This window comes from Periophthalmus magnuspinnatus, chromosome 13 (assembly GCF_009829125.3).
Source record: "Periophthalmus magnuspinnatus isolate fPerMag1 chromosome 13, fPerMag1.2.pri, whole genome shotgun sequence".
Taxonomy (NCBI): domain Eukaryota; kingdom Metazoa; phylum Chordata; class Actinopteri; order Gobiiformes; family Gobiidae; genus Periophthalmus; species Periophthalmus magnuspinnatus.
Genome location: NC_047138.1, coordinates 31,459,921 through 31,487,904, shown reverse-complemented (window position 1 = coordinate 31,487,904; position 27,984 = coordinate 31,459,921). Strand labels below are relative to the sequence as shown.

General features: G+C 49.0%; 3 protein-coding genes and 1 long non-coding RNA gene across 4 annotated transcripts in view; 1 reads left to right on the top strand and 3 right to left on the bottom strand.

Annotated features, from left to right (window-relative positions):
• The window catches only part of slc5a2 (solute carrier family 5 member 2), an 82,779-nt gene extending 75,740 nt beyond the window's left edge, over nt 1-7,039 (bottom strand). The window contains 13 exon segments of the mRNA XM_033976616.2: nt 1-169; nt 561-598; nt 600-712; nt 875-982; nt 1,290-1,425; nt 2,517-2,746; nt 3,589-3,669; nt 3,841-3,946; nt 4,506-4,610; nt 5,259-5,318; nt 5,995-6,099; nt 6,460-6,531; nt 6,956-7,039. Of these exon segments, the coding sequence (XP_033832507.1) occupies nt 1-169; nt 561-598; nt 600-712; nt 875-982; nt 1,290-1,425; nt 2,517-2,746; nt 3,589-3,669; nt 3,841-3,946; nt 4,506-4,610; nt 5,259-5,318; nt 5,995-6,099; nt 6,460-6,531; nt 6,956-7,039 (1,407 nt within the window).
• sars2 (seryl-tRNA synthetase 2, mitochondrial) lies at nt 31-27,773 on the top strand. The gene is made up of 17 exons (XM_033976813.2): nt 31-63; nt 18,799-19,100; nt 20,500-20,595; nt 20,729-20,758; nt 20,852-20,992; nt 22,541-22,595; nt 22,717-22,780; nt 23,293-23,398; nt 23,491-23,538; nt 24,049-24,157; nt 24,931-24,976; nt 25,054-25,141; nt 25,264-25,376; nt 26,497-26,590; nt 26,707-26,799; nt 27,219-27,284; nt 27,382-27,773. The coding sequence occupies exons 2-17, from the start codon at nt 18,825-18,827 to the stop codon at nt 27,532-27,534; spliced, it is 1,578 nt and encodes a 525-aa protein (XP_033832704.1). The 5' UTR covers nt 31-63; nt 18,799-18,824; the 3' UTR covers nt 27,535-27,773.
• On the bottom strand, nt 9,009-9,421 carry LOC129456766 (uncharacterized). The gene is made up of 3 exons (XR_008648926.1): nt 9,365-9,421; nt 9,100-9,320; nt 9,009-9,039 (listed from the first exon to the last, which is right to left on the bottom strand). It is a non-coding gene; the product is annotated as an uncharacterized LOC129456766 (long non-coding RNA).
• On the bottom strand, nt 11,563-17,893 carry si:dkey-260j18.2 (uncharacterized protein LOC325231 homolog). Its single transcript, XM_033977675.2, has 5 exons — nt 17,812-17,893; nt 15,803-15,947; nt 15,104-15,182; nt 14,345-14,572; nt 11,563-13,342 (listed from the first exon to the last, which is right to left on the bottom strand). Exons 2-5 carry the CDS (start codon nt 15,945-15,947, stop codon nt 11,878-11,880), a joined length of 1,917 nt encoding a protein of 638 aa, XP_033833566.1. The 5' UTR covers nt 17,812-17,893; the 3' UTR covers nt 11,563-11,877.
• Nucleotides 27,774-27,984: the final 211 nt, after the last annotated feature.

Genomic DNA, 27,984 nt, shown 5'->3' with positions numbered 1-27,984 from the left:
CTTCTCGTTGACTCTCTTGATGAACACGGCGAGCAGAAAGACGCCGGCGATGGGCGGGGCCAGGTAGCTGCACACTGATTGGATGTAGTCGAAGAGCTGTCCACTCTGAGACGCCTGGACCACAGGGATCCAGCAGATACTGACCGCTACGATACACAGCACCCACACTCTGAGAGAGGGAGGAGAGGAGGAGAGGGAGGAGGGGGAGGACAGAGGGAGAGAGAAAAGAGAAAGGGTGAGGAGGAGGGAGGGATAAAGAGAGGGGGAGAGGGAGCGGGGTGTAATAAAAGACAAAGTTAAATGTTAAATATTAAATTCACATTCACAGGATCCTCTGTTTACACACAGCAGTTACAAGTTACAGGTTAGGGTTAGATCTGTGGAGAGGCGACTCTGCTCACTGTAAGAATGTTTTTCAAGGCACTTTTGAACAATAAAACACTGCATCTTTAAATTCTTACAATGTTTTTAAGTAAATGATTCATATATTTATGTGAAATCTGTGATCACAGTGATTAAAGTGACTCGTGTGACTGGTGAGGCCTTGGTGGAGGTCTGACCTGCCCACGATGAGCAGCTCTCTCTCTGTCGCTCGGGGGGCGGAGCCTGGTCCAGATGTCCAGAGTGAAGAGTGTACTGCTGCTGTTAAAGATGGAGGCCAACGAGGACATGAGCGCAGCTAGCATCACGGCTAACAGCAGCCCGCGCAGACCTGCACAAAAACACATAGGCTAACACAGAGGGAGCTAGGCTAACAGAGGACATGAGCGCAGCTAGCATCACGGCTAACAGCAGCCCGCGCAGACCTGCACAAAAACACATAGGCTAACACAGAGGGAGCTAGGCTAACAGAGGGAGAAGAGACAGGACTGACCGTTGGGCATGATGGTCACCACGAGTTTGGGGTAGGCGATGTTACTGCAGCCCACCTCAGTGCCACAGACCTGCCGACAGAGCTCCGGCACCACGCAGCCAACCTCATCTGTGAGAGACAGAAACGAAGCAGAGTTAAAGCCGCAAGCGACGTCGAATACCCCTCACCGGCCTTGTTCTCTGCACCCCACAGCTCCCTCAGGATGACGCTAACGCTTTAGCTTTGGGCTGTGCTGAGGCCTGTACTCTGAAGCAGGATTAGCAACGCAACTTTGGGGTCAACTCTGGTTTAGTTTAAAATTATAAAAAATATTATGAAGCTGGATTACTTTTATCTGGGTGGATCTCTATGCTAACATGCCCTAAACGTGCAGTTTAAGTTCAGGTTAAGATAAGAAGACTCGTGTGTGGCAGACCTGGGTACAGAACACGGCTGATCATCCCGGGGAACACCATCAGGAACATGGGCAGGACTTTGAGGTACCCACAGAGAATACAGCCGGCCTTAACGTCTGTGAGACTGCGAGCGGCAAGACACCTCTGGACTATCACCTGAAATATACAAATATATAACAAAATACACAACAAAATACACACTTAAATATTCACAACACAGAATACATCCTCTGTACTGTCACGTGTAATGAAAACACATGACAGACAGGGGGCAGAACCTCTCAGATCTTGAACAGGAAGTGCATGGATCTGTTTCTACAATTTACCCAAGTTACTTTATTTACATGTTGATTGTGATTTAAATGAAGCATGTTTGATTAAATATAATGTAAAAATAAATATGTATAAAATGTACAGACCAATAAGCAAAATATTACATCTAAAATGTGACAGAAACCCCCCATGTTTACATCCACAGTCCTGGTTTAGTCCTGGTTCAGTCCTGGTTTAGTCCCGGTTCAGTCCTGGTTTAGTCCCGGTTCAGTCCTGGTTTAGTCCCGGTTTAGTGCTGGTTTAGTCCTGGTTTAGTCCCGGTTCAGTCCTGGTTCAGTCCCGGCTCAGACCTGGTTCAGTCCTGATTCAGTCCCGGTTTAGTCCCCGTTCAGTCCCGGTTCAGTCCTGGTTCAGTCCTGGTTCAGTCCTGGTTCAGTCCCGGTTCAGTCCTGGTTCAGTCCCGGCTCAGACCTGGTTCAGTCCTGGTTCAGTCCTGGTTTAGTCCCCGTTCAGTCCCGGTTTAGTCCCGGTTCAGTCCTGGTTCAGTCCTGGTTCAGTCCTGGTTTAGTCCCGGTTCAGTCCTGGTTCAGTCCCGGTTTAGTCCTGGTTCAGTCCCGGTTTAGTCCTGGTTCAGTCCTGGTTCAGTCCTGGTTTAGTCCCCGTTCAGTCCCGGTTTAGTCCTGGTTCAGTCCTTGTTCAGTCCTGGTTTAGTCCTGGTTTAGTGCTGGTTTAGTCCTGGTTCAGTCCCTGTTCAGTCCTGGTTTAGTCCCGGTTTAGTCCTGGTTCAGTCCTGGTTCAGTCCTGGTTTAGTCCCCGTTCAGTCCCGGTTTAGTCCTGGTTCAGTCCCTGTTCAGTCCTGGTTCAGTCCTGGTTTAGTCCTGGTTTAGTCTTGGTTCAGTCCTGGTTCAGTCCCAGTTTAGTCCTGGTTCAGTCCCGGTTTAGTCCCGGCTCAGTCCTGGTTCAGTCCTGTTTACCTGGTCCGTGCACCAGTACCACCCTCCCACGATGGCGATCCCGAGCAGGACTCCGGGCCAGGGCAGGTCTCCGGTGGAGGCGTCGCGCAGGAGACTGAAGGCGTCAGCGCGCGGAGTGTAACACAAGGGGGCGACGTGGTACCGCTCAGGGTCCAGAGACGAGCGGTTGACAGGCAGAGACAGAGGATACCTGCGCACGAGCTCGCTGTACCCGCCCACCTCCGAGAACGCTGACGAGAGACGGAGAGAGCGAGGAGAGAGGAAAATCAACTGAAAAAAGTGCGTTGCCCAAGGACACAACAGTTCGCAGCGATGGCAGGAAACAACTTTTCGGCTTAAACCACAGAAGTGACTAAGTGTTTGTGACGTCACCCACAGCTTCAGCTCCAAATGAAGCTAACGTCGAGGCTAACAGTTATAGCGGCTAATCTGGAGCAGAGTTTCATATTTGGAATTCCAACCGCAAGTATCATAGCAACCAAAGAGCCAATCAGGAGCGAGGCTGTGGAAGGTAACGCCTCTTCCCGCCCGCACAGCTGTTTTAGCAGGGAGCGGGCCCTTAGCAACGCTGTCAATCAAACCTGTTGCTAACGCTAGCGACCTCGGGGAAAGAAGAACCTGATTTGTCTGTTTTTAATGTTCATATCTTGATTTACAGACACAATAGTGAAATAAAAACCCCAGGATCATGTAGACTCGACTGTTTTCTTTGTCTTTGTTTGCTTTGGGTTTGAGGTTGGAGTTACAGATGGGGGACAGGTGATGTCTGAGGCCCACTCCTACAATGATTTGTCCAGTTGACAGATTAATTTTTTCTTTTACTATGAATCAGCCCGGGACACACAGACATGTCCGTGTTAAACAGGAGCACGTGTCGGAGCAGTCAGGTCAGGAGATGTTATTCAAACTTTCCTCTTCGTCAGCACAAAATCTACTCTAAAATTAATAATTACCACAAACAACATGAGTGACCTGGTGAATCATGTGTCTGCGCTGTGACTTCAGACCAGAGGCTTAGATACACACACAGATACACACACACACACACATAAAAACACACACACACACTCACAGAACCCGGTGAGGACGCAGGCTCCAGCGATGATCACAAACGTCTGCACTGTGTCTGTGTACATCAGAGCCGCCAGACCTCCTGCAGAACACATGTAAGTGGAGGAGCAGTAGTAGTAATGGTAGTAGTAACAGTAATACACTAGTAGTAACCTGGCCTGGTCTCTAGTCTCTGGTCTCTTGTCTCTGATCTTGTCTCTGGTCTAATCTCTAGATCCTGGACCTGATCTGGACCCAGGGTTCAGGGTGGTACCTGTGATGGTGTAGAGGGCGGTGATGATGAGCAGAGCGATCACAGAGATGTAGATGTTCCACCCCAGAGCCTGCTGAATGAACACGGCCCCGGAGAACATGTCCACCTTAAAAATACACAAAACACGTCCACCTTAAAAACACAAAAAGAGTCCACCTTAAAAATACACAAAACATGTCCACCTTAAAAATACACAAAACATGTCCACCTTAAAAATACACAAAACATGTCCACCTTAAAAATACACAAAACATGTCCACCTTAAAAATTCACAAAATACATCCACCTTAAAAATACAAAGAGAGTCCACCTTAAAAATACACAAAACATGTCCACCTTAAAAATACAAAAAGAGTCCACCTTAAAAATACACAAAACACGTCCACCTTAAAAATACACAAAACACGTCCACCTTAAAAATACAAAGCGTCCACCTTAAAAACACTGAAAGATTCCACCTTAAAACTACAGAAACAATCCACATCTTAAACGTGTCACTGTTGTAGCCACAGATGTCCTGGGGCAGACTGACACAAGTGAGGCTGCCAATGCGCACCAACACTCACACACCACAGTGACCAGTGTCTGCCACTGGCGCCCCCCTGTGGCACCTGGTGGAACATTCCAGCCAAAGTAACATCTTTATGGATCAAACTGAGTCGTACTGATATTTTGGTGAAGATGTAGAGGAACAGAGAGATGACGGACAAGTACAGGCTGATCCTGGAGCCTCCAAACCTCTTCTTCAGGTAACCCGGCATCGTGATCACCTGCACGGGGACGAGATGGACAAGATGGACAATATGTGAACAATATGACCACAGACAGGTGAGGACAGGTGAGGACAGGTGAAGACAGGTGAAGACAGGTGAGGACAGATGGACAGGTGAGGACAGGTGAGGACAGATGAGGACAGATGAGGACAGATGAAGACAGATGGACAGGTGAGGACAGGTGAGGACAGATGAGGACAGGTGAGGACAGATGAAGACAGATGAAGACAGGTGAGGACAGGTGAAGACAGGTGAGTACATGTGAAGACAGGTGAGGGCAGATGAAGACAGGTGAGGACATGTGAAGACAGGTGAGGACAGATGAAGACAGGTGAGGACATGTAAAGACAGGTGAGCCCACTCTGCAGGTCCCCGTCATCATGATCACCTGCACGGGGACAAGATGGACAATATGACCACAGACGGACAGGTGAGGATGGGTGTGGACAGGTGAGGACAGGTGAGGACAGGTGAGGACAGGTGAGCCCACTGTGCAGGTCCCCAGTGTCGTGCCTCTTTACTGTAGAAGTTCTACAACTACAGGACTATCGTGTACAAATACTGCAAATACAGCTACGTTTAAAAAGTGAAAGAGGCCAGAAGGTTAGAAAACACGTAGATGGATTTATCTGCGGCGTCACTCACCCCCGCAGTGAGGTAGACCGGCACGAACACCCAACCCAGGAGCAGGACTATGAACAGGGCCTGAGGAAACAAGGAGGAGATATGAGGAGGACCAGAGGAGAACCATCCCAGGAGCAGGACTATGAACAGGGCCTGAAGGAAATAAAGTGGAGATATGAGAGATCCAGAAGACCAAAAACCAGAGAAAAGAGAGGATCCAGAGAAGAACAAGAGAAGAACAAGAGGAGAACCAGTGAAGACCAAAGCTAAGAGCAGAACTATGAACAGGGCCTGGGGGGAGAAAGAGGAGATGCATATGAGGATGTCCACAAGAGCAGGAGAACCAAAAGAAGAACCAAAGAGGAACCAGAGAAGAACCAGGGAAGACACAGAGAGGAACTGGAGGAGAACCATCCCAGTAGCAGGACTATGAACAGGGCCCGAGGAAACAAGGAGGAGATATGAGGAGGACCAGAGGAGAACCATCCCAGGAGCAGGACTATGAACAGGGCCTGAGGAAACAAGGAGGAGATGTGAGGAGAAGAACCTTTGAGGAACCTAGAAGTTTATCTGATTGTACAAGAGAACAGGATGACTCTGTCCACTGAAAGAATGAGCTACGCATTTGTTTAACTGCAGATACTTTGAGAGGCCGACGGCACAGACTGGCAGCCAAAGTGTCAGCCCCGGGGCGGCTGTGGCTCAAAGGTTCTCGTACAGCAGTATCAGTGGTATATATATCGCAGTTGATGCTTACGTTCCACTCGAAGCCCCCGACGGCGATGCCACTGGCCGCTCCTGTTCCCGCCAAACCCACAAAGTGCCCACTGCCGATGTTACTGGCGAACAGCGACGCCCCCACCTGGAACAAAGCGCCGCTGGTTTAGCAGGGAGCGGGCGCTTAGCAACGCTGTCAATCAAACCTGTTGCTAACGCTAACAGGAGTGACCTCTGTTATTAAATGTTCATATCTTGATTTACAGATACAAAAGAGAAATAAAAACCCCAGGATCATGTCGAGGGTTAATACGAACATTTAAGACCAGAATGGCGAGTCTGGAGTGCGCACGTGACCACTTCCTGTTTGTAACGCGGCGGCTAGCAGGTTAGCTACATCCATTTATATAAACAGTCTATGGATTATATTACAGACACGCCCTCACCTGGAGGAGGAGAGAATTACACGACACAACTTTAATTTGGCCTAGACTTAAATACTCACGGGCCACCAGGTCATCGAGCGCCCGGCCAGGAAGTACCCGCCCACTGTGCCCCGATTGGTCCGAAACATCGACTGGACAAAGAGAGAAGAGGACATGTGGTATTTACGTCACAGTGACCGTTTCCATTTGTGTAGTAGTGTACAAATCCATTATTATTAGTCTGTAACATTTCCAAAGCTCAAAACGCTCTGTTCCACCTTGTGATGTCATCAGGTGGTAGTTTTCAAATGAACAGCTCTTTTTTTTTACCTTTAGTTCAGTCGAGATTGTGCAAGTCCAAATTGGTTGAAATGATCCAAATGATTCTATAAATGAAGGTGTGCGGAGTTTAAAAACACAGCGGAGCACTTCCTGTATCACCACATGATGACATCACAAGGTGGAACGGAGTGTTTTCAGTTTGAGAAAAAAACACAACTCCGGGTCTTAAAACTACAGGAGGTGCTTTTAGTGTCGTGCGGGATGTGAAACGTGAAGAATAAACTCGCTTCTCACCCAAACGCCGACGCCGACGACGCAGAGGAAGTACCCCACAATCACGCTGATGTCCGCCACGTTGTTTATGGCCACGGATTGCATCTTACCAGTACTTTTACTGTAGTACTGACTGAAGTATCTCACTGCAGTATCTCCAGCACGTTTGCGTTGTGGTGCGGACTCAAGTACTAGTACACAGGCTGAAGTACTGCCCGGAGGATGAAGTACTACCTGTAGGATGAAGTACTGCCCGTAGGATGAAGTACTGCCCCTAGGATGAAGTACTGCCCGGAGGATGAAGTACCGCCCGGAGGATGAAGTACTGCCCGTAGGATGAAGTACTGCCCGGAGGATGACGTACTGCCTGTAGGATGAAGTACTGCCTCTAGGGTGAAGTACTGCCCGGAGGATGAAGTATTGCCCGGAGGATGAAGTATTGCCCGGAGGATGAAGTACTGCCCGTAGGATGAAGTACTGCCCGTAGGATAAAGTACTATGCGTGTAGTACTTTGACCTCCTCAGCTCCTCTTCTCCATTAGACACAATAATTATTAACATTTTCACTATTAATAAGTTAAAGCGACAGGACACGACGTCAGCACTTTGTAGAATCACTCCACTTTAAAGGGCTCGGGTTAACACAAAACGCTCTGTTCCACCTTGTGATGTCATCGTGTGGTGATACAGGAAGTGCTCCGCTGTGTTTTTAAACTCCACACACCTTCACTTCTAGAATCATCTGGATCATTTCAGTGAATCTGAAGTTGCTAATTTCTACTGAACTAAAGGTAAAACTTGAAAACTACCACTTGATGACATCACAAGGTGGAACAGAGCGTTTTGAGGTTTGGAGATGTACAGACTAAGAAAGTGTGACTCACGGGAGGGCATCTGACACAGTTAAATAAAGAGTTGTTCTCAGCCGTAGTGGTTTATTTGTTTGATCACAGAGTTTTGTTGGATTGTTTAAGACCAAAAGTGTTTTTTTTAAATAAAATCAGTACAGAATGTTAAAGTGTAGGACATTTTAACATGACGCAACAAATCAGGAAAATGCAATAAAAACAAAACAAACAACAACGATTCAATCAAACTCAAACTCAAATCGTTCAAAAACACAATTAAAGGCCCATTTTACTCTGTTCTAATGTTTCCTCGTCACAAACAAACTCTGCAGATTTAGGCTGAGTTCTTCTCTCAGACGGGAAACACTCTGTTCCACCTTGTGATGTCATCATGTGGTGATACAGGAAGTGCTCCGCTGTGTTTTTAAACTCCACACACCTTAATTTCTAGAATCATTTGGATCATTTCAGCCAATCTGGAGTTGCCACTTATCTCGACTGAACTAAAGGTTAAAAAAAAAAGGAGCTGTTCACTTGAAAACTCCCACTTGATGACATCACAAGGTGGAACGGAGCATAAAGTGTGACTCTAAACGTGTGTGAATGAAACAAAAACACAACTCCAGGTGTGTTTTTGAGGAGGAAACAGCGTTAGAACATGACCTAAACCTCACAGAGTCGCGGTTGTTGATTCCAGTTCTTTAAACGTCACCATTTGGCCTTTTAAAGTTGCATTACGTAACTTTTCTGGTGGAGGGTACCTGCTTCCTACTTGTCTCCATAGAGATGTCATTTCTTCGCTTGCTTGTTTTCCACAGTGTCGCATTAAACCCGCTCATCTGGAGACAAGCAGGTGAAGCGGTTCCAGGTCAGATCTGTGGAGAGGGCGCTCACAGTAAAAATGGATGCGTTGCCATGGTGAACGCTAACCACTCTGCCACCGGGACGTGCTGGTGTTGTTCTTAATGAGTCGTAGCGTTTAAAGAGGGACTTTTGAATAATTCTGTTTCAAATTCACTGCAAACCAAAAACAAACTGTGAAACGTGTGAGTCCCGCTTCAGACTCTGACCTTTAACCTTTAACCAGAACAAACCAGAACGTTTAAAAAAAGAAACGTTCAGATAAATTATATAATCACCAAACACAGAAACTCAAAATCAAAGGAAATCCAGAAAAAAACCTCAACAAAGTCTGTGTTTTTATTGAACAAATACATTCACCATTTGTCCAGTTTTTGGCTCAGTGTGCTTCAAGTGCTCCCTGCCCCGCCTGTGTCCACAACCGCTCCCACAACCGCTCCCACCTGTGTCCACAACCACTCCCACCTGTGTCCACAACAGCTCCCACCTGTGTCCACAACCGCTCCCACCTGTGTCCACAACCGCTCCCACCTGTGTCCACAACCGCTCCCACAACCGCTCCCACCTGTGTCCACCACCGCTCCCACAACCGCTCCCACCTGTGTCCACAACCGCTCCCACCTGTGTCCACAACCGCTCCCACCTGTGTCCACAACCGCTCCCACAACCGCTCCCATCTGTGTCCACCACCGCTCCCACAACCGCTCCCACCTGTGTCCACCACCGCTCCCACCTGTGTCCACCACCGCTCCCACCTGTGTCCACAACCGCTCCCACCTGTGTCCACCACTGCTCCCACAACCGCTCCCACCTGTGTCCACCACCACTCCCATTCCACACCTACCACCACTCCCACCTCCGCTCCCATCTACTCCCACCACCACTCCCATTCTACCCCTCTACCACCACCCCACTCCCACCACTCCCTCCACCTCCCCCCTACTCCCTCCGCTCCCTCCTCCACTCCCTCCTGTCCCTCCTCTCCCTCCTGTCCCTCCTCCTCTCCACTCCCTCCGCTGCTCCCTCCTCCTCTCCCTCCTGTCCCTCCTCTGCTCCCTCCTCCTCTCCCTCCTGTCCCTCCTCTGCTCCCTCCTCCTCTCCCTCCTGTCCCTCCTCCGCTCCCTCCTCCACTCCCTCTGCTCCCTCCTCCTCTCCCTCCTGTCCCTCCTCCGCTCCCTCCTCCACTCCCTCCTCTACACTCCCTCCTCCTCTCCCTCCTCTGCTCCCTCCTCCTCTCCCTCCTCTGCTCCCTCCTCCTCTCCCTCCTCTGCTCCCTCCTCCTCTCCCTCCTCTGCTCCCTCCTCCTCTCCCTCCTGTCCCTCCTGTCTCTCCTCTGCTCCCTCCTCCTCTCCCTCCTCCTCTCCCTCCTCCTCTCCCTCCTCCTCTCCCTCCTCCGCTCCCTCCTCCGCTCCCTCCTCCCACTCTTCTCACTCCCCAAACACATTTCTCAAAAACACTGTAAACCAAAACTTTAAATCTAATAATAAAAACGTCTCTGTCTTACAGTGTTTTCATTGTGTTCTCTTATGTAATCACAGACGCCACAGCTGCCCCGGGGCGGAGTCTCAGAGAAGTGGCTGCCAATCTGTGCATCCGGGTCGACTCCCTCATAAAACACAGACTAAATGATCCACACGGCCTGGACACAAATGTATCGGGTTATTTCACCGTTTAAAAGTGACAAAAGTATAACAAAAACCTAGAATTATATTTGTCCGGTGGGGCTCCACAGCGCCCCCTCTGGTCCAGACGTTAAAGAGAGAGAAAGCTCAGGGATAATCAGATCTGTGGAACGGATGACCACAGCACGGATACTTTTATTTCAAATCTGTTCCTCAAACTTCATAAATCTTTTGTTTTAAATGTGTTTTTGGACTTAAAACAACCTTCTGGATAAGAGTTAGTATGAAGACGGTTAGCACATAGATGTTAGCAAGTACCGACTTAGCTTGTAGATGGTTAGCACGTAGCTAGTTAGGATGTAGATGGTGAGCAAGAAGCTGGTTAGCACGTAGATGTTAGCAAGTAGTTGGTTAGCACATAGATGGTTATCACATAGCTAGTTAGCACATACATGGTTAGCATGTAGCTGGTTAGCTCATAGATGGTTAGCACATAGCTGGTTAGCAAGTAGATGATTAGCTAGTAGATGTTAGCACGTAGGTAGTTAGCACATAGATGGTTAGCACGTAGCTAGTTAGCCCATACATGGTTAGCATGTAGCTGGTTAGCTCATAGATGGTTAGCACATAGCTGGTTAGCACACAGTTGGTTAGCAAGTAGATGATTAGCTAGTAGATGTTAGCACGTAGGTAGTTAGCATGTAGCTGGTTAGCTCATAGATGGTTAGCATGTAGCTGGTTAGCACACAGATGGTTAGCATGTAGCTGGTTAGCTCACAGATGGTTAGCATGTAGCTGGTTAGCTTATAGATGGTTAGCATGTAGCTGGTTAACCTCCACGATGGCTTTGAAGTCTTAATATTTTATGTCAAACAAGGAACAACAAGGCGACATTTTGGCGGAGGGTTTAGACTCTGGCAGCCACACCTGTGCGTCTGCCCCGGGGCGGCTGTGGCAGCGGAGAGTGTGACTGAGAGGGAGGAGCGTACACTGAAGGATGAAAACACTGTATGACATGTAGAGTTATTATTTTGGACATAAATGATTAAATAAATATGAAAATGAAATAAAACATTTTTTAATTCAACCTAAAATAAATAAAATATAAAACAAAAACACAAACTGTGTTAGTGTGTAAGTCCTGTAGTAACAAAGGAGTGGTTTTGGACACAGGTTTATTTCACAGCGCCAAAGTTTGACCCCTGACCCCAGAGTCCCGCCCCTGTCCCCTCCCCCTCAGCTGTGCACGAGGCAGGTCTGTGCACGAGTCAGGTCTGTGGACGAGGGAACTCACTCACTACCATACACTGTGGACAGAAATGGACATAACTAACACGCTAGCGCCGCGTTTCAAAAAGGAAGTGAGCGTGGACGCGCGGTGGCGGGAGGGAGAGGCGTTCAACTGCACCCGGTAAGAAACAGGCAGGGGAATATTAGACCCGGGTTTGTGGTGGCAGAGTGGTTAGCCTCTCATACAGACTCTATATATTTTCTTTATTATCATTGCGGTTTGTAAATCTAGTTTTTCAGTATTGTGACGTGGGTCCACAGTGGCAGAGTGGTTAGCCTCTCTCACAGACCCTGGTGCACAGCTGATCCGATGTAAACGTTTTCATAGATTCTTTTTGCAGTTTTCTTTGGCGGCTCTCAGTCTGCTCAGGATGTGTTTCTTGGGGAACTTGAGCGTCGTGCACCCGAACTGACTGACCCCCCCGGTGTCCCCCGGCAGCTTCTCCCTCCTCTGCACCCAGCTCCTCCACCCGGGCTTCCAGCAGTAAATACTATCATAAAACCGCGATCCGTTCTCTCCGCCCAAAACGTAGACACGCCTCTTCCACCTGGCCACGCCCCCGGCCGCTATCCGCCGCGGTAACCCTGGAAACACGACGGGACTGGGCGCTCTGTCGCTGCCCCCTCCCCCCCTCTCCCGCTCGTTCGTGACCACCACCTCGCGCTCCGTTCCTCGCCCTTCCCGGAAAAACAGCACTCGTCCCGTCGCGTCCAAAGTCTCCAGATTCGTGAAGTTCCCGTCTAAAAACTTGGTCGTGTCCCTCATGTATCCGCCGATCGCACAGACTCCGCCCCTGACCGCCACGCCCCCCGCTAGGCACGTCGCTCCGGAGTCCAGAGCCACTTTGGTCCAGCAGCGGGTTAGCGTGTGGTAGATTAGCACGCCGGAGTGCACCACGGCTCTGTTCTGTTCTAAAGTGGTTCCTCCAAGTAAATAGAGTCGTGAGCGGAGGGCGGCGCAGGCGAAGCCTCTCAGGGGCAGGGGGAGGCGAGGGCCGTTGGTCCACGTCATCGTCGAAAGGTCCAGGACCTCACTGGAGTCCAGCAGAGCCGAGCGGTTACTCCCCCCTAAAGCGAACAGGGACTTTCCACATGCTAACAGACCTAGCATAGCGCGCGGCTGCGACATGGGCGCGCGCTCCACCCATCGGTCCAGAACGGCGTCGTACTCGTGCACGCTCTGAGACACGGAGCAGGTCCTGAGGATGCCCCCCGCCACAAACAGCCTGTCGCCCACCGCCGTGCAGCCCGGGCTCACCAGCGCCCCCAGTGGAGCCAGCTTCTCCCACTTCCCCGTCCTCGGGTCGAAACAGTCCACGGTAAAGTCCCGCTGGTTATCGTCCTCTCGCGGCGTTAGGTCGATGCAGACGATCTTCTTCTCGAACATGCCCTCTCGCGGTCGTAGCGGTCCGCCCGGCCCCTCGCCGGCCGCCGCGGGTCCCAGCTCCTGGCTCAGGCGCCGGCTCTCCTCGTTGGACAGGAGCCCGGGACGCAGGTGCTGCAGTAAACTGGGCATGTGGGCGTATCTCTCCAGAGGCAGATGCTCCGCCCACCGCCGCGCCGCGTCGTACACCTCCGCCTCCGAGTGCACCCCGAGGCGGTCCGAGCCCAGCAGGGACCCCAGCGTGCCGTGGTCCAATAGGAGGAAGTCTTTTTGGCGGGAAACTCGGGGGAAGTGCTGAGCGACCAATCGCAGGGAGGCGCGGAGCAGGAGCTGGTCGTGGTGCGAGCGAGCGAGAGAATACATGCCCAGACAATTCTCCACCGACAAGTGCTCGAACAGGAACCTGAGACAAGAAGAGAGGAGGAGGAGGAGGAGGAGGAGGAGGAGAGGTGGAGAGGAGAAGAAGAGGAGGAGAGGAGGAGAGGAGGAGAGGAGAAGAAGAGGAGGAGAGGAGAAGAGAGGCAAGGGGAAAGTGAGAAGAGACAAGAAGAGAAGAGGAGGAGGAGAAGAGAAGAAGAGGAGAAGAGAAGAAGAGGAGGAGAAGAGAAGAAGAGGAGGAGAAGAGAAGAAGAGGAGGAGGAGAAGCGAAGAAGAAGAGAAGAGAGGCAAGGGGAAAGAGAAGAGGAGAGACAAGAAGCGAGAAGAAAAGAAGAAGAGAGGCAAGAGGAAAGAGAAGAGATACAAGAGACAAGAAGCAAGAAGAGAAGAGAGAAGAGACAAGAGAAAAGAGACAAGAAGCAAGAGAGGAGAAGAAGAAAAGTGAGGTGAGAGAGGAGAGAGAAGAGAGGAGAAAAAAGAGAGAAGAGAGGAGAAAGAGGAGAGGTAAGAGACAAGAGAGAAGGGTTTATTTTATAGAAAATTACTCATCCTTTCAAAGGCCTAAGTGTCTGGAGCTCTCTACCCCTCACACCCGCCCCACACACCCGCCCCTCACACCCGCCCCTCAACCTGCCCCACCCACCCCTCAACCCGCCCCCTCAACCCGCCCCTCACACCCGCCCCTCACACCCGCCCCTCACACCCGCCCCTCACACCCGCCCCTCACACCCGCCCCTCAACCCGCCCCTCACACCCGCCCCTCACACCCGCCCCTCAACCCGCCCCTCACACCCGCCCCTCACACCCGCCCCTCAACCTGCCCCACCCACCCCTCAACCCGCCCCTCACACCCGCCCCTCACACCCGCCCCTCTGACCAAAGTGCGTTCTATTTTAATAACCTCTTAATAAATCAGTGAATAAATTCTCCAGTTTGGGCTCAATAAACCGGTGTTTATTCAAACTCTTGCTCTGGTTGGATAAAACATAATGAACTGTTTTTATATTTAAAGTCGTTTTGTTCTGACCTGGAGCAGAGGTCCTGCAGGGGCATGACCTGGAGCCTGTTCGCCGCCACAAACAGATCCTCGGCCGTGTCCAGAGAAAGCCCCGCCTCCCCGGAGTAAACGAATCGGATCACAGTATCCATCACCGCCGGCGTCACGTCCTCCAGTCGGATCTCGGTGAGACGCGACTCCACCAGGGGGCTCGTGAACATGGCACGAAAGTACGGACTTACTGCGGCTAAAAGCACTCTGAGAAAGAGGAGGAGGGAGGAAGAGGAGGGAAAAAAGGAGAGAGGGAGGAGAGAAAAGAGAAAACACTGTATTAAAAGGCCCATACTTTGCTGTTTCCTGATCTCTTCTAATGTTTCCTCATCACAAACAGACCTGGAGTTGCTTTTTGCTTCATTCACACATGTTTAACATCGTCTCTCAAACAGAAAACACTCTGTTCCACCTTGTGATGTCATCATGTGGTGATACAGGAAGTGCTCCACTGTGTTTTTAAACTCCACACACCTTCACTAGAATCATTTGGATCAGTTCAGTCTTGGAATTGCACAATCTCGACTGAACTAAAGGTAAAAGGAGCTGTTAACTTGAAAAAAAACTACCACTTGATGACATCACAAGGTGGAACAGATCGTTTTGAGCTTTGGAGATGTAACAGACTAATAATAAAGTGTGACTCAAACATGTGTGGTGTGTGTTTGAGGAGGTGAGAACATGGAGCTCACAGAAGTCAGTTAGGTCCATGTCATTAAACGTTGAGCCCAGACTGACCTGTGGCAGTTGAACTTCTTCCCCTCGACCAGCAGAGTGACGTCACAGAGCTGCTGAGCGTCCAGGAGCTGCTTCAGACCTGAGACAGAAAACATGACATCAGAACATACAAACATAATAACATACATGACGTCATACTGTACATATGAGAATAACACTTGTATGATGAGTAATGTAGTCCCTGTGTGAGCGGACATGTTTGTAGTCTCTGTTTGAGCGGACGTGTTTGTAGTCTCCGTTTGAGCGGACATGTTTGTAGTCCCTGTGTGAGCGGACATGTTTGTAGTCCCTGTGTGAGCGGACGTGTTTGTAGTCTCCGTTTGAGCGGACGTGTTTGTAGTCTCCGTTTGAGCGGACATGTTTGTAGTCCCTGTGTGAGCGGACATGTTTGTAGTCCCTGTGTGAGCAGACGTGTTTGTAGTCCCTGTGTGAGCGGACGTGTTTGTAGTCCCTGTGTGAGCGGACGTGTTTGTAGTCCCTGTGTGAGCGGACATGTTTGTAGTCTCCGTTTGAGCGGACATGTTTGTAGTCTCTGTGTGAGCGGACGTGTTTGTAGTCTCTGTGTGAGCGGACATGTTTGTAGTCTCTGTGTGAGTGGACATGTTTGTAGTCCCTGTATGCGCGGACATGTTTGTAGTCCCTGTATGCGCGGACGTGTCTGTAGTCCCTGTATGCGCGGACATGTTTGTAGTTCTGTACCATGAGTGATGTAGTCCCCCAGTGGAGTGGTGCTGTCGTCGGGGAAGTCTTCCTCCTCTGAGTCAGAGTCAGACAGAGGCTCTCCTCCTCCTCCATCTCCGTCCTGCCAGGGCTGCGGTCGCCACGTCACCGCACCCTCCCTCATCTGTAACACACGATATAACACAAAATATATATAAACAACCAAATGACCCATAGTACTGAAATAATCACAGCCCTTTATGCTGAAGGGTATGCGAAGAAATAAAGCTTCTTAGTTGCATCACATTTATATATATCAAAATACTGAATGCATATTAGTTTGAATAAAGCTTTTTAGATGCATTATATATAAATAAATCAAAACATACAAATTCATATATCCTTTGAATATCGTCATGTAAGCACCATTTTTATACTGAACTCATATATCCTTTGAATGCTGTATCCTTTTGAAGGTTGTTTATTTTATACTAAAGTTTTCGCACTGGTTTGATACTCTGACACTGAAACTGTTGGTTCATGTTGTATCCTTTTGAAGAATGTCTAATGAACACTATATTCTAACACTGAAACTCTTCACTCATGATAACAGTCTCTCTTTAAAGTAACATTGTGTGATATGAATTATGGGAAACAGTTGGTGCTTTGTAGAAACGTCTTTGCAGAGATAAGGAGCCGGAGGAGACTGAAGGCCGAAAAACAGACCTGTGCAGTCGAGAATGGAACCAAGACGGAGGGAGGAACCAAGACGGAGGGAGGAACCAAGACGTCAACCTGCTCAACATAATATTTGCAATAATGCATATTGCATTTTTCTTTTCCAGGGCCAGGGAAAGGCAGACAGAGGGATATATGAGTTCAGTATAAAATGGTGCTTACATGACGATACTCAAAGGATATATGAATTTGTATGTTTTGATATATATATGTATATATAATGCATCTGAAAAGCTTTATTCAAACTAATATACATTCAGTATTTTGATATATGAATATGTGATGCAACTAAGAAGCTTTAGTCCTTTAGCATAGACTTCAATGCAAAGATACAGGCCCCACGTCTGACACAGTCTCCACATTCAGTGCCCTCTGCAAGGTCAAGATGTAGAGGGCACTGTCTGAACAGAAACACCAAAAAACCTTTAACCTTTGCCTTGATTTAGTCCTGGTTTAGTCCTGGTTTAGTGCCGGTTTAGTGCCGGTTTAGTGCCGGTTTAGTGCCGGTTTAGTGCCGGTTTAGCCCTGGTTTAGCCCTGGTTTAGTCCTGGTTTAGTCCTGGTTTAGTCCTGGTTTAGTCCTGTTTAAATCCGGGTTTCCTCCACACACGACTCACTGTGCAGCTGACCACAACATTCTCATTTTTATTAGAGTCAAAATCAATATCTGATAATCAAATGAACGAAGAAACTGAGCAACAAAAGAAAGTCCAGACTGAAAACTGCTCCGCTCTGGTGGAGTTGACCGGCGCTGACTCAGATAAAGACTTATCTCTGTTCAGAATAAGCTCGTGTTGCTGTTGAGCGTTGATAGATGAGGATTCTAGGGATGGGCCACATTTCCACCTCAGATGTGCTGGTCCTGTCTGACTCAAAGTGGATTCAGATTCTTAAACTCACTTTTCAATCAGCAAAGACAGTAAATGTTTAGTATAAAGTGAACCAGATGTACTGATACTGATCCCAGGGTGTGTGATGCTAACCGGAGGCACTGCTCTGTCTGAATCTTAAATTAGTACTAAAAAGTTACACAGTGCATCTTTAATTCATTTAAAGTCCTCACCAGCAGAACGTGGTCACCAGGGCAACTAGAGTCCTGGTCCTGAACCTGACATGGTCCTCTGGCCTGTGGGAAGAGGCACCGAGATGCCTTCAAATGTGGACTGCTGTGTGTTTATTAAGAGTTTTTATGGCACATGGGGTATAAAGTGAAGGTTTTCTCTTCGGATAACCGTAAACTGAGTCGGTTTATTGTGTCTTTATGCGTTTATAAAGCAAACACTCCCCTCACAGGCGTCTAACGGGCTTTACCTTGGCTCTCCGTCTCGTTTCCAGCGTTGTGGTTGATTTTGTCCCTCTTTTTAACAGAAAAATATGAAACCACTCTTCAGGATCGTTGCAAGACAGACACCCGGTCCTCCACGAAGCCTTTCCCCGTGTGTGTGGACGGGTTTTCGGCTTTTCTTCTCAATCTTCTCCGGCCTTTAGTCCCAGAGACAGTCTACAGAGCGGAGGAGCACATCTCCTCCGGTCTAAAGCCGACTCTCACCCGGATTAAAGCTCTCTACAAGCGGCTGACAGGAGTCAGTCCACCATGGCACAAAGGTCACACCTCCAGCTGAAGATGAAATCTCAAATAAAGCCGTTTTAATGGGCTTTATGGTTGAAATCTAACCGAAAGTTGAGCAGCAGACGGCCGCACTTGTCACGTCGGAACCGGATTACCGCAACCAACAACTTCCGCTCTTCTGATTGGATGACCTCTGCCACGTGACTATTGTTTACACCGGAACTGGTGTAATTTTTTAAATCAAAAGTCGGACAAAAATGTTTACTTTTTCATTATTTGACGTCCTTAAACCATAGAATTCGTAAAATGTACAATTAGTGTAAAAATACATAAAAATAAATGTATTTTTGTAAGTGTCGCCTTTGCGGAGCGCTGGTTGACCTCGTAAATGTTTATTTCTGATTGTCGACCTCAGTGTATTTATTTTTAAACAGGTTTAATTCAATTGAAATTACATAATATGTTGTTTTATTTAAATGTATATCGTTTTATTACCATAAAAATGAAAAAAATTGAGTTATAATTTGAAGTCATTCTTTTTTGTGTACTCTATTATATTAATAATCAAAATAAAAGTGTAGTATCCGTATGATTATCGTTAATGCACTTTTACGAAGAATAGTTTCAATAATTTATGTTTACAAACCTAAAGTATCTATAAACTTAACTTTTTTTTTTTTTTTTCAAATTTTTAAATGACTTATTGTTTGCTCCCACGCTCCCTGAAGCCGTCCCTCCTGTCAGCGGGACAAACATGGCGGCCTCCTTCAGCCTGGCAGCGGCTCGTCGGGGCTGCGGGGCTCTGTGTGCGCTGACCCCGGCTCTGAGGCACTGTCCTCGGCCTGTCCTGGCTCTGACACACCGGCACAGCCACGGAGCCCCCCGGAGCAGCCTGTACGAGCACGTCCGGGAGGGATACAGCGACAAACCGGACCTCAACATGAGCCACATCTGCGCCGACCCGGAGGCAGCGGTGGCCAACGTGGAGAGCAGGAAGGGCGAGCTGCGGGGGGACGATGTGCGCCAGATTGTGAGCAAAAAGCTAGTATAATGTTTATTTAGAAGGGATAGGCTGCAGCAACATGGGACTCCTGAGAGGGGCATTGACTTTGGGTTTTGTCCCTGCAGAACTAATGCAAATGGCTTAGAATTAACTTCAGCCAAATCAAGGTAAACCAGGAGTAATCTAGAGGTTAAAGTGCACATACCACACTGTTTTCTGATCTCTGTTCTAACGTTTCCTCATCACAAACAGACCTGGAGTTGTGTTTCGTTTCATTCTCACACGTTTAACACACAAACCCTGCAGATTTAGGCCGAGTTCTTCTCTCAAACTGAAAACACACTGTTCCACCTTGTGACGTCATCATGTGGTGATGCAGGAAGTGCTCCACTGTGTTTTTAAACTCCACACACCTTCATTTCTAGAATCATTTGGATCATGTAAGCGAATCTGGAGTTGCCAATCTTGACTGAGCTAAAGGAGCTGTTCACTTGAAAACTAACGCTTGATGACATCACAAGGTGGAACACAGCGTTTTGAGCTTTGGAGATGTCACAGACTAATAATAAAGTGTGACTCAAACATGTGTGAATGAAACAAAACACAACTCCAGGTCTGTTTTTGAGGAGGAAGTAGCTTTAGAACATGGATTAAAGCTACAAGAGTCAGTTTTGTGTCATATTGGACCTTTTAAACTGGGACTAAGTCAGGACTTGAACCAGAGAGCTGCTCCAGAAAAGGTTAAGCCAGGTACACTTTACTGTCCCCATAGAGAAATTAGTCCTCTGCATTCGACCCGTCCCTCAGTGTCTCTTGGTCTGGATGTTTTGGGTTGATGAGGGAAACCAGAGGAAGCCCACGCAGACACAGGGAGAACATGCAAAACACATGCACACAGAAAGGCCTGGACGACATGGGCATTGAACCTGGAACCTTCTGTGAGGCCCGAGTGCGAGTCACAGAGCACCGGCCATTAAAGCTACCTTCTGTTAGATTGACTGTCCCTGTCGTGTTCTCACAGGTCTAGATGCTGCCTATGGGGAGGGGGGAGGGGCCAAGTGAGGGGAGGGGCCAGGTGAGGGAGGCGCTAGATGATAGGATCAGGGAGGAGCAAGGTGAGCAGTGGGGCCAGGTGAAGTGAGGGAGGTCCAGGTGAAAGAGCGGGGACAGATGAGGGGAGGAGTGGGACAAGGTGAATGAGGGAGGTCCAGGTGAGGGGAGGGGCGGGGCCAGGGGAAGTGAGGGGGTCCAGGTGAGGGGAGGGGGGACAGATGAGGGGAGGGGGTCCAGGTGAGGGGAGGGGGGCCAGGTGAGGCAACAGGTTTCACATCTGTCATTTTCCAGCGACATAAAATCGAATAAAACACAGCGATGGCAGCTTTAAGTAGTCCTAACTTTTATTTCTTGTGTATTTTGTGTTTTCCAGGTGTCTCTGTGGCAGCAGCTGGAGGCGGTGAGAGCAGAAATCTCATCTTTAGAGGAGCAGAAACGAGCCATCGGCGACACCGTCAAAGCCCTGGTGGTGCGTTCAGATCTGTCTCTTACTTATAGGTCTGAGGTTATTCGTGATAATCGTGCGTCAGTCTTCACGATAATAATGAGACCACTGCTCTAACACTGAGACGAGTTTAACTGTGTCCATCTTTTCTTTACAGACCAGTAATGAGAAGAAATCCCTGTCCTCTGTGAGTCCTGTTGTGTTCATTTAATTGGTGCATTATGGTTGTGTTTTGGCTGTATTTTCGCTGTATTTTGGTTATATTTTTTGTCCTCTGCAGCTCCCGGCGTACTCCGCGGCCCGACAGCGGGGCAGGGAGGTCAGACGCAGGCTGAGTGAGCTGGGCCCTAAACAGAACGACCTGGAGGAGCAGTTCTACAGCAAAGCCCTGAGACTCCCCAACGGCACGCACCCAGACGTGGTGAGGGGCATTTGCACTAAACCCAGAGCGTTTCACTACCAAACACGCCTGTCGCCACAACACAAGCTCCATGTATGACTAAAATGAGATAAACAATAACGCTGAAACTACTTTAAACCACCGACACAATTAAAATACAACAAGATAATCCCGATAAACCTTTTTAAATAGACTGGATCATAAAAAGACATGAGCTGCGACAAATAATTAGCCATAGAAGTGACTGACTCTAATCTACAGCTCAAATTTGATTGCATTACAACAAAAATAACAAAAACCTCTCTAAGTTTGCAAAGTAAAAGTCCCCACGATAAATATTGAGCCCCAGAGTATTAGCGTTAGCAACAGGATCGATTGACAGCCTTGCTAAGTGCTCGCTACGTGCTAAACCAGCAGGAGCGGCGGACAGAGGCGTTACTTTTGCCGTGGGTGATGTAGGAGACAGAAAAGCGTGCGTCTGGTTGGTTGAGAGCCGAAGGGGGCGGGGCTCACATGGGCAGGTGCGCGTTCAGAGTCAGGGCCGGGGAGCTGTCATTTTTGTTGACCGCCATTTTCTCTGCCAGTTTTACCTTCATTTCCTCATTTTTGGATCTCAGTGTGTTGTGTTTTTTTTTTTTTTGTGCTCTGGCTCTCGTCACGGCTTCGAGGTTCGTTGAGGGAAGCCGTCACACTCTCTTAGTCCACTTCTTTATACAGTCTGTGGCTCACGCTGTAACTGACCGTCTTTACATCGAGAGCCCTCCGGGGGGCAGCAGCGTGTGGGGTAAATGTCGCCTCGCTCAGACTGGTCCAGCGTCTGAAGGTTTTGTTGTGACTCTCAGACTCAGAGCTGTGTCACCGTCTTTGAATCTGCACGTGCCAGAACACACAACATAACTATGACCAGTAGAGGGCGCCAGAGGGATGACAGTCGATTATTAAAACCTCTCATTTGAATCCCATATAAAGCAAATAACCCGGACTGCCCTTTTCCATCTCAAAAACATCGCACGCCTCCGCCCATCACTCACTTTTTCAGCTGCAGAAACTTTAATCTGCGCATTCATCACATCCAGAATCGATTACTGCAATAGCATCCTATACGGCACACCCCCCAAAAACACTTAATAAACTGCAACACACACAAAACTCTGCCGCCCGCCTCCTCACACGCACCCGTCTGTGTAAACGCATCGCCCCGGTCCTCCAAAACCTCCATTGTCTCCCCATTTCTCAGCGAATTCAGTTCAAAGTTCTCATCACTTTCAAAGCTCTCCGCAACCTGGCCCCCTCCTCACAGATCTGCTCCGTCACCACGTTCCCTCACGTTCCCTCACGTTCCCTCCGCTCCTCAAATGCAAACCTCCTCTCCCTCCGCTGTAGGACCGAGCTCCGAATGAGTATTGATTTTAAACGTTTGTATCTCTGTACTTTTTCTAATTGTTCTTCTTTGTAAAGCGTCTTTGAGTGTCTGGTAAAGCGCTGTATAAATAAAATGTACTATTATTATTATTGTTATTATCAAAATATTAATAAATGATTCTTATCGCCGCTGTGTTTTTGTCCCAGCCTCACGGAGACGAGAGCCAAGCCCGAGTGGTGGAGCTGGTGGGACAGAAGCCAAGTACGTCACATTATCACATCGTGTTTTAATCAGTTTATACTTGAATATTGTAGATTTAAAACTCACAAAATGACTTTAAATCATTTGTGCGTTTCGTTTTAAACTTGTGTGTCTCCCGCAGAGTTTGACTTTAAGCCCAGAGGTCACGTGGAGCTGGGAGAGCGGCTGGGACTCATCAGACAGAGGTGACACGTGTTGTACTTTCATTACTAAATCAAAAAATACGACTAAAAACACACAATTATACTCTCGGAGGAAGGAGGGAAACGTGGTTCAAAGGTCATATCGGCGTGTGAGAGGTTCTGAAAGAGGAAAAGAGGATTCAGTCCAGTTACGTTTGGCAAATTTAAATATGTTTTTGATGGAGAGACATTGAAGAAAAGTTAAATACGTTTTAGAGATGTGCAGAATTAGAATACGGAATATATTGACTATAATAGAAACAGTTAAAAAAGTCTTAAAAAATAAAGTGTTGAATACATTTTCTGTGATATTTCTGCACTTTTGTGGTTCATTTTTCGAGTCTTTTCTCTGTTTATGTGACGTGGACCTCACCCTGACACATTTACACCATGATTTTAATGTATCAGTGTCGCCCCCTTGTGTTTAGTAGCGGTTTAACCAGTTTAACAAAAATAAATACGTTTAAAAATGTATTCATGTAGATCTTTATGTGTCCCGCCCTCCCCCTCCCCAGACACCTCTCCCACGTGTCGGGTCATAGGTCGTACTACCTGAGAGGAGGCGGGGCCAGACTCCAGATGGCGCTGCAGAACTTTACACTGGACAAGCTGCTCAAACGGGTAAAGACTTCAAAATAAAACACTGCCTGTATAAACACTGCCTGTTTAAGCTGCACAGAGCTGAGCGTGCGCTTTTATTGTGAAATCCACAGGGCTTCATCCCGCTCACTGTGCCCGACATCCTCAAGGGGGCAGTCTTTGTAAGTCAAACATTTAGCACACGTTTTCATAAATATAGAGGAAAAAGTGAGGGAGAAATTTGAATATTTTTGGAATATTTTTTCATTTTGCGCTAAAAATATATGAAAAAAGTAACATTAAAGATGCACCATGTAACTTTTCTGGCGAAGAACATGGCACTTTATCGTCTCCATGGAGATTTTATTAGAGATTTTATTACTTTATCTGGAATTGCATTTAATTTGTTCATGTTGCATTTATTTAAAGCAAACCTGTTCTGCTAAAGTCGTTGTGTTTGGAGTCGTTCGTGTTTGACTCTTTTAATCTTTAATCTCTTATTTTCCAGACGCCATTTTGGGGTCTAGGGTCCTCGCGTCATAAATCATATTAAAAACTTTTGCTTAGCTCTTTCCAAATCTTACAGAAATATTATGAAAAGGTTAAATTGTTGATAAAACTCCTCCGCTCTCTGTTTGTACGTCCTATTGGCTTTAGTCTTAACCTCTGACCTTTGACCCTCTGGTCCTCAGGAGGGCTGTGGGATGCAGCCTCACGCTCACCGCTCTCAGGTCTACGCCCTGGACCCGACCAGGAGTCCAGACCTGAACCTGGCCGGGACCGGGGAGGTCGGCATCGCAGGTACTGGACCGGGACTAGACCGGGACTGGGCCGGGACTAGACCGGGACTAGACAGGGACTAGACCGGGACTAGACCGGGACTAGACAGGGACTAGACCGGGACTAGACCGGGACTGGACTGGGACTAGACCGGGACTAGACCAGGTCTAGATCAGACTAGACCGGGAATGGACCGGGACTGGACAGGGACTAGACGGGGACTGGACAGGGACTGGACCGGGACTAGACAGGGACTAGACAGGGACTGGACCGGGACTGGACCGGGACTGGACCGGGACTAGACCGGGACTAGACCGGGACTAGACCGGTACTGGAGCGGGGCTCGACCGGGACTGGACCTGGACTGGACCGGGACTGGACAGGGACTGGACAGGGACTAGACCGGGACTAGACCGGGACTAGACCGGTACTGGAGCGGGGCTCGACCGGGACTGGACCTGGACTGGACCTGGACTGGACCGGGACTGGACAGGGACTGGACCGGGACTAGACCGGGACTAGACCGGTACTGGAGCGGGGCTCGACCGGGACTGGACCTGGACTGGACAGGGACTGGACAGGGACTGGACAGGGACTAGACAGGGACTAGACCGGGACTGGACCGGGACTAGACGGGGACTAGACTGAGACTAGACCAGAACTAAACCAGATGCAGACTTGGTTCAGTTCTGTGCTCTAAATGTTCAGTTAACTCTTGTCATGGGTTGTGGCAGGAAGGGCATCTGGCATAAATGTGTTTAATTTCCAGTTTGTCTTTTGTCTCGGTGCTGCAGGTTTCTTCATGGACCACGCTGTAAACTGCACAGACCTGCCTGTTCGGTTTGTGCTTCTGTTCTGAATGTTTTTGTTTGTAAATGTAGTGTTACTTTTCTTCTGACGTGTGTCTCCCCCTGCAGGACGGTCTGCAGTAGCACATGTTACAGAGCAGAGACGGACACGGGACGAGAGACATGGGGCCTGTACAGAGTCCACCACTTTAACAAGGTACACACGGGAGGGCATCTGACACAGGGGAGGGCATCTGACAGACACGGGGAGGGCATCTGACAGACACGGGGAGGGCATCTGACACACAGGGAGGGCATCTGACTCTGTGTGTGCCTCAGGTGGAGATGTTCGGGGTCACTGCAGATGAGTCTGGTCTGGAGAGCGCTCAGATGCTTCAGGAGTTTGTGAATCTACAGAAAGAACTTTTCACTGAGCTGGAGCTGCACTTCAGGTGAAACGGAGGGTTAAGCACACGCCCTGCAGCCACAGGGTCTCAGGTTCAAATCCCAGACCACGTGGGACCTTTCAGTGTGGAGTTTGCTTGTTCTCCCTGTGTCTGTGGAGTTTGCGTGTTCTCCCTGTGTCTGTGTGGAGTTTGCGTGTTCTCTCTGTGTCTGTGTGGAGTTTGCGTGTTCTCTCTGTGTCTGTGAGGAGTTTGCGTGTTCTCCCTGTGTCTGTGTGGACTTTGCGTGTTCTCCCTGTGTCTGTGTGGACTTTGCGTGTTCTTCCTGTGTCTGTGTGGACTTTGCGTGTTCTCCCTGTGTCTGTGTGGACTTTGCGTGTTCTCTCTGCGTCTGTGTGGAGTTTGCGTGTTCTCTCTGTGTCCGTGTGGACTTTGCGTGTTCTCCCTGTGTCCGTGTGGACTTTGCGTGTTCTCCCTGTGTCCGTGTGGACTTTGCGTGTTCTCCCTGTGTCTGTGTGGAGTTTGCGTGTTCTCCCTGTGTCTGTGTGGAGTTTGCGTGTTCTCTCTGCGTCTGTGTGGAGTTTGCGTGTTCTCTCTGTGTCCGTGTGGAGTTTGCGTGTTCTCCCTGTGTCCGTGTGGAGTTTGCGTGTTCTCACTGTGTCTGTGTGGAGTTTGCGTGTTCTCCCTGTGTCTGTCTGGAGTTTGCGTGTTCTCCCTGTGTCTGTGGAGTTTGCGTGTTTTCTCTGCGTCTGTGTGGAGTTTGCGTGTTCTCTCTGTGTCCGTGTGGAGTTTGCGTGTTCTCTCCGTGTCTTTGTGGAGTTTGCGTGTTCTCTCTGTGTCTGTGTGGAGTTTGCGTGTTCTCTCTGTGTCTGTGTGGAGTTTGCGTGTTCTCTCTGTGTCTGTGGAGTTTGCGTGTTCTTTCTGCGTCTGTGTGGAGTTTGCGTGTTCTCTCTGTGTCTGTGGAGTTTGCGTGTTCTCTCTGTGTCTGTGTGGAGTTTGCGTGTTCTCTCTGTGTCTGTGTGGAGTTTGCGTGTTCTCTCTGTGTCTGTGGAGTTTGCGTGTTCTCTCTGTGTCTGTGGAGTTTGCGTGTTCTCTCTGTGTCTGTGTGTGGAGTTTGCGTGTTCTCCCTGTGTCTGTGTCCTCTGTATTTGACCCGTTGTGTTTGCAGAGTTCTGGACATGCCGACGCAGGAGCTGGGACTTCCCGCTCACAGGAAGTTTGACATCGAGGCCTGGATGCCCGGAAGGAACAGCTACGGAGAGGTAGACCGGGACTGGACCGGGACTGGACCGGGACTGGACCGGGACTGGAACAAGACCAGACCAGGACTTTAAAAACGATTCTGTTTGTAAAATAACAGAATCTTTTGTCTGTCCAGATTTCGAGCGGCTCAAACTGCACCGACTACCAGAGCCGACGCCTCAACATCCTGTACGAGAGAGAGGACCAGAGTCTGCACTACGCACACACGGTACGACCAGGACTGGACCAGGACTGGACCAGGACTGGACCAGGACTAAACCAGGACTGGACCAGGACTGGACCAGGACTGGACCAGGACTGGACCAGGACTGGACCAGGACTGGACCAGGACTGGACCAGGACTGGACCAGGACTGGACCAGAGGGAGGATGGGAGTTTGTGAAACGCCCACACAGACGAGCTGCTGTCTGTGAACAAAGGGACCAAACACAAGACTCTGAAGTGTTTGAGTTTATGGAGGTTTAAACGTGTGTGTGTGTCAGATGCCCTCCCTGTGTGTGTCAGATGCCCTCCCTGTGTGTGTCAGATGCCCTCCCTGTGTGTGTCAGATGCCCTCCCTGTATCTTTAAAACACAGAATATTTTGGCGTCATCTTTAATCACATTTATTTGATTTTGTCGTTTCCAGGTGAACGCTACAGCCTGTGCCGTCCCCCGAATGATCGTCTCCATTTTAGAAACACACCAGACCAAAGTAAGTCAGATGCCCTCCCACGCTCCTGTACCCCACAGAAGTCGAACTCCCTCTTTTAAGTGTTTCTAATGAGTTGAGACTTGTGTGTTTTGTCCAGGACGGGTCAGTGCGTGTCCCCACAGCGCTGCAGCCGTACTTTGGGTCAGATCTGATCCAGAAACCATCGTACTCTCCACTGAGGTACATCGGCCCCAACCAGCCCAACAAGCCCCCCCGACCGGGCCCTAGAGCCCCCCCGACCGGGCCCTAGAGCCCCCCCGACCGGGCTCTAGAGCCCCCCCGACCGGGCCCTAGAGCCCCCCCGACCGGGCCCTAAGGAGATCTGACCACCGCCTCTGTCCTCTCACACACAGAGGACCTGCAGACTTTGTTGTACCTCGTTGGTTGGAACTTCAGATCTCGCTGTTGTGTCATTGGGCAAGACACTTGACCCATTTTGACTGTTCTGTGCGGCTGAAACACAAAACTGTCATTTCTTCTCATGTGATGGATAAATCTACAAATAAATGACTTTTTGTACTGATCTCTGAAGGACAAGGTGAAGTTGTGTCCTTGGGCAAGACACTTCGCCCAATGTGTGTGTGTCAGTGTGTGAGTGTTTGAGTGTGTGTGTTTGTTTGTGTGTGTGAGTGTGTGTAGTTTGTTTATGTGTGAGTGTTTGTGTGTGTTTGTGTGGGTGGTGTGTGTGTGTGTGGGTGTG

Excerpts from the sequence above, each read along its gene's own strand:
- sars2 (XM_033976813.2), top strand. The coding sequence starts at position 18,825 with ATGGCGGCCTCCTTCAGCCTGGCAGCGGCTCGTCGGGGCTGCGGGGCT. Across the intron at positions 19,101-20,499 it reads GGGACGATGTGCGCCAGATT|GTGTCTCTGTGGCAGCAGCT; the intron begins GTGAGCAAAAAG and ends TGTGTTTTCCAG. Across the intron at positions 22,781-23,292 it reads CTGGGACTCATCAGACAGAG|ACACCTCTCCCACGTGTCGG; the intron begins GTGACACGTGTT and ends CCCCCTCCCCAG.
- si:dkey-260j18.2 (XM_033977675.2), bottom strand. The coding sequence starts at position 15,947 with ATGAGGGAGGGTGCGGTGACGTGGCGACCGCAGCCCTGGCAGGACGGA. Across the intron at positions 15,183-15,802 it reads GGGGGACTACATCACTCATG|GTCTGAAGCAGCTCCTGGAC; the intron begins GTACAGAACTAC and ends TTTCTGTCTCAG. Across the intron at positions 13,343-14,344 it reads CTGCAGGACCTCTGCTCCAG|GTTCCTGTTCGAGCACTTGT; the intron begins GTCAGAACAAAA and ends TTCTTGTCTCAG.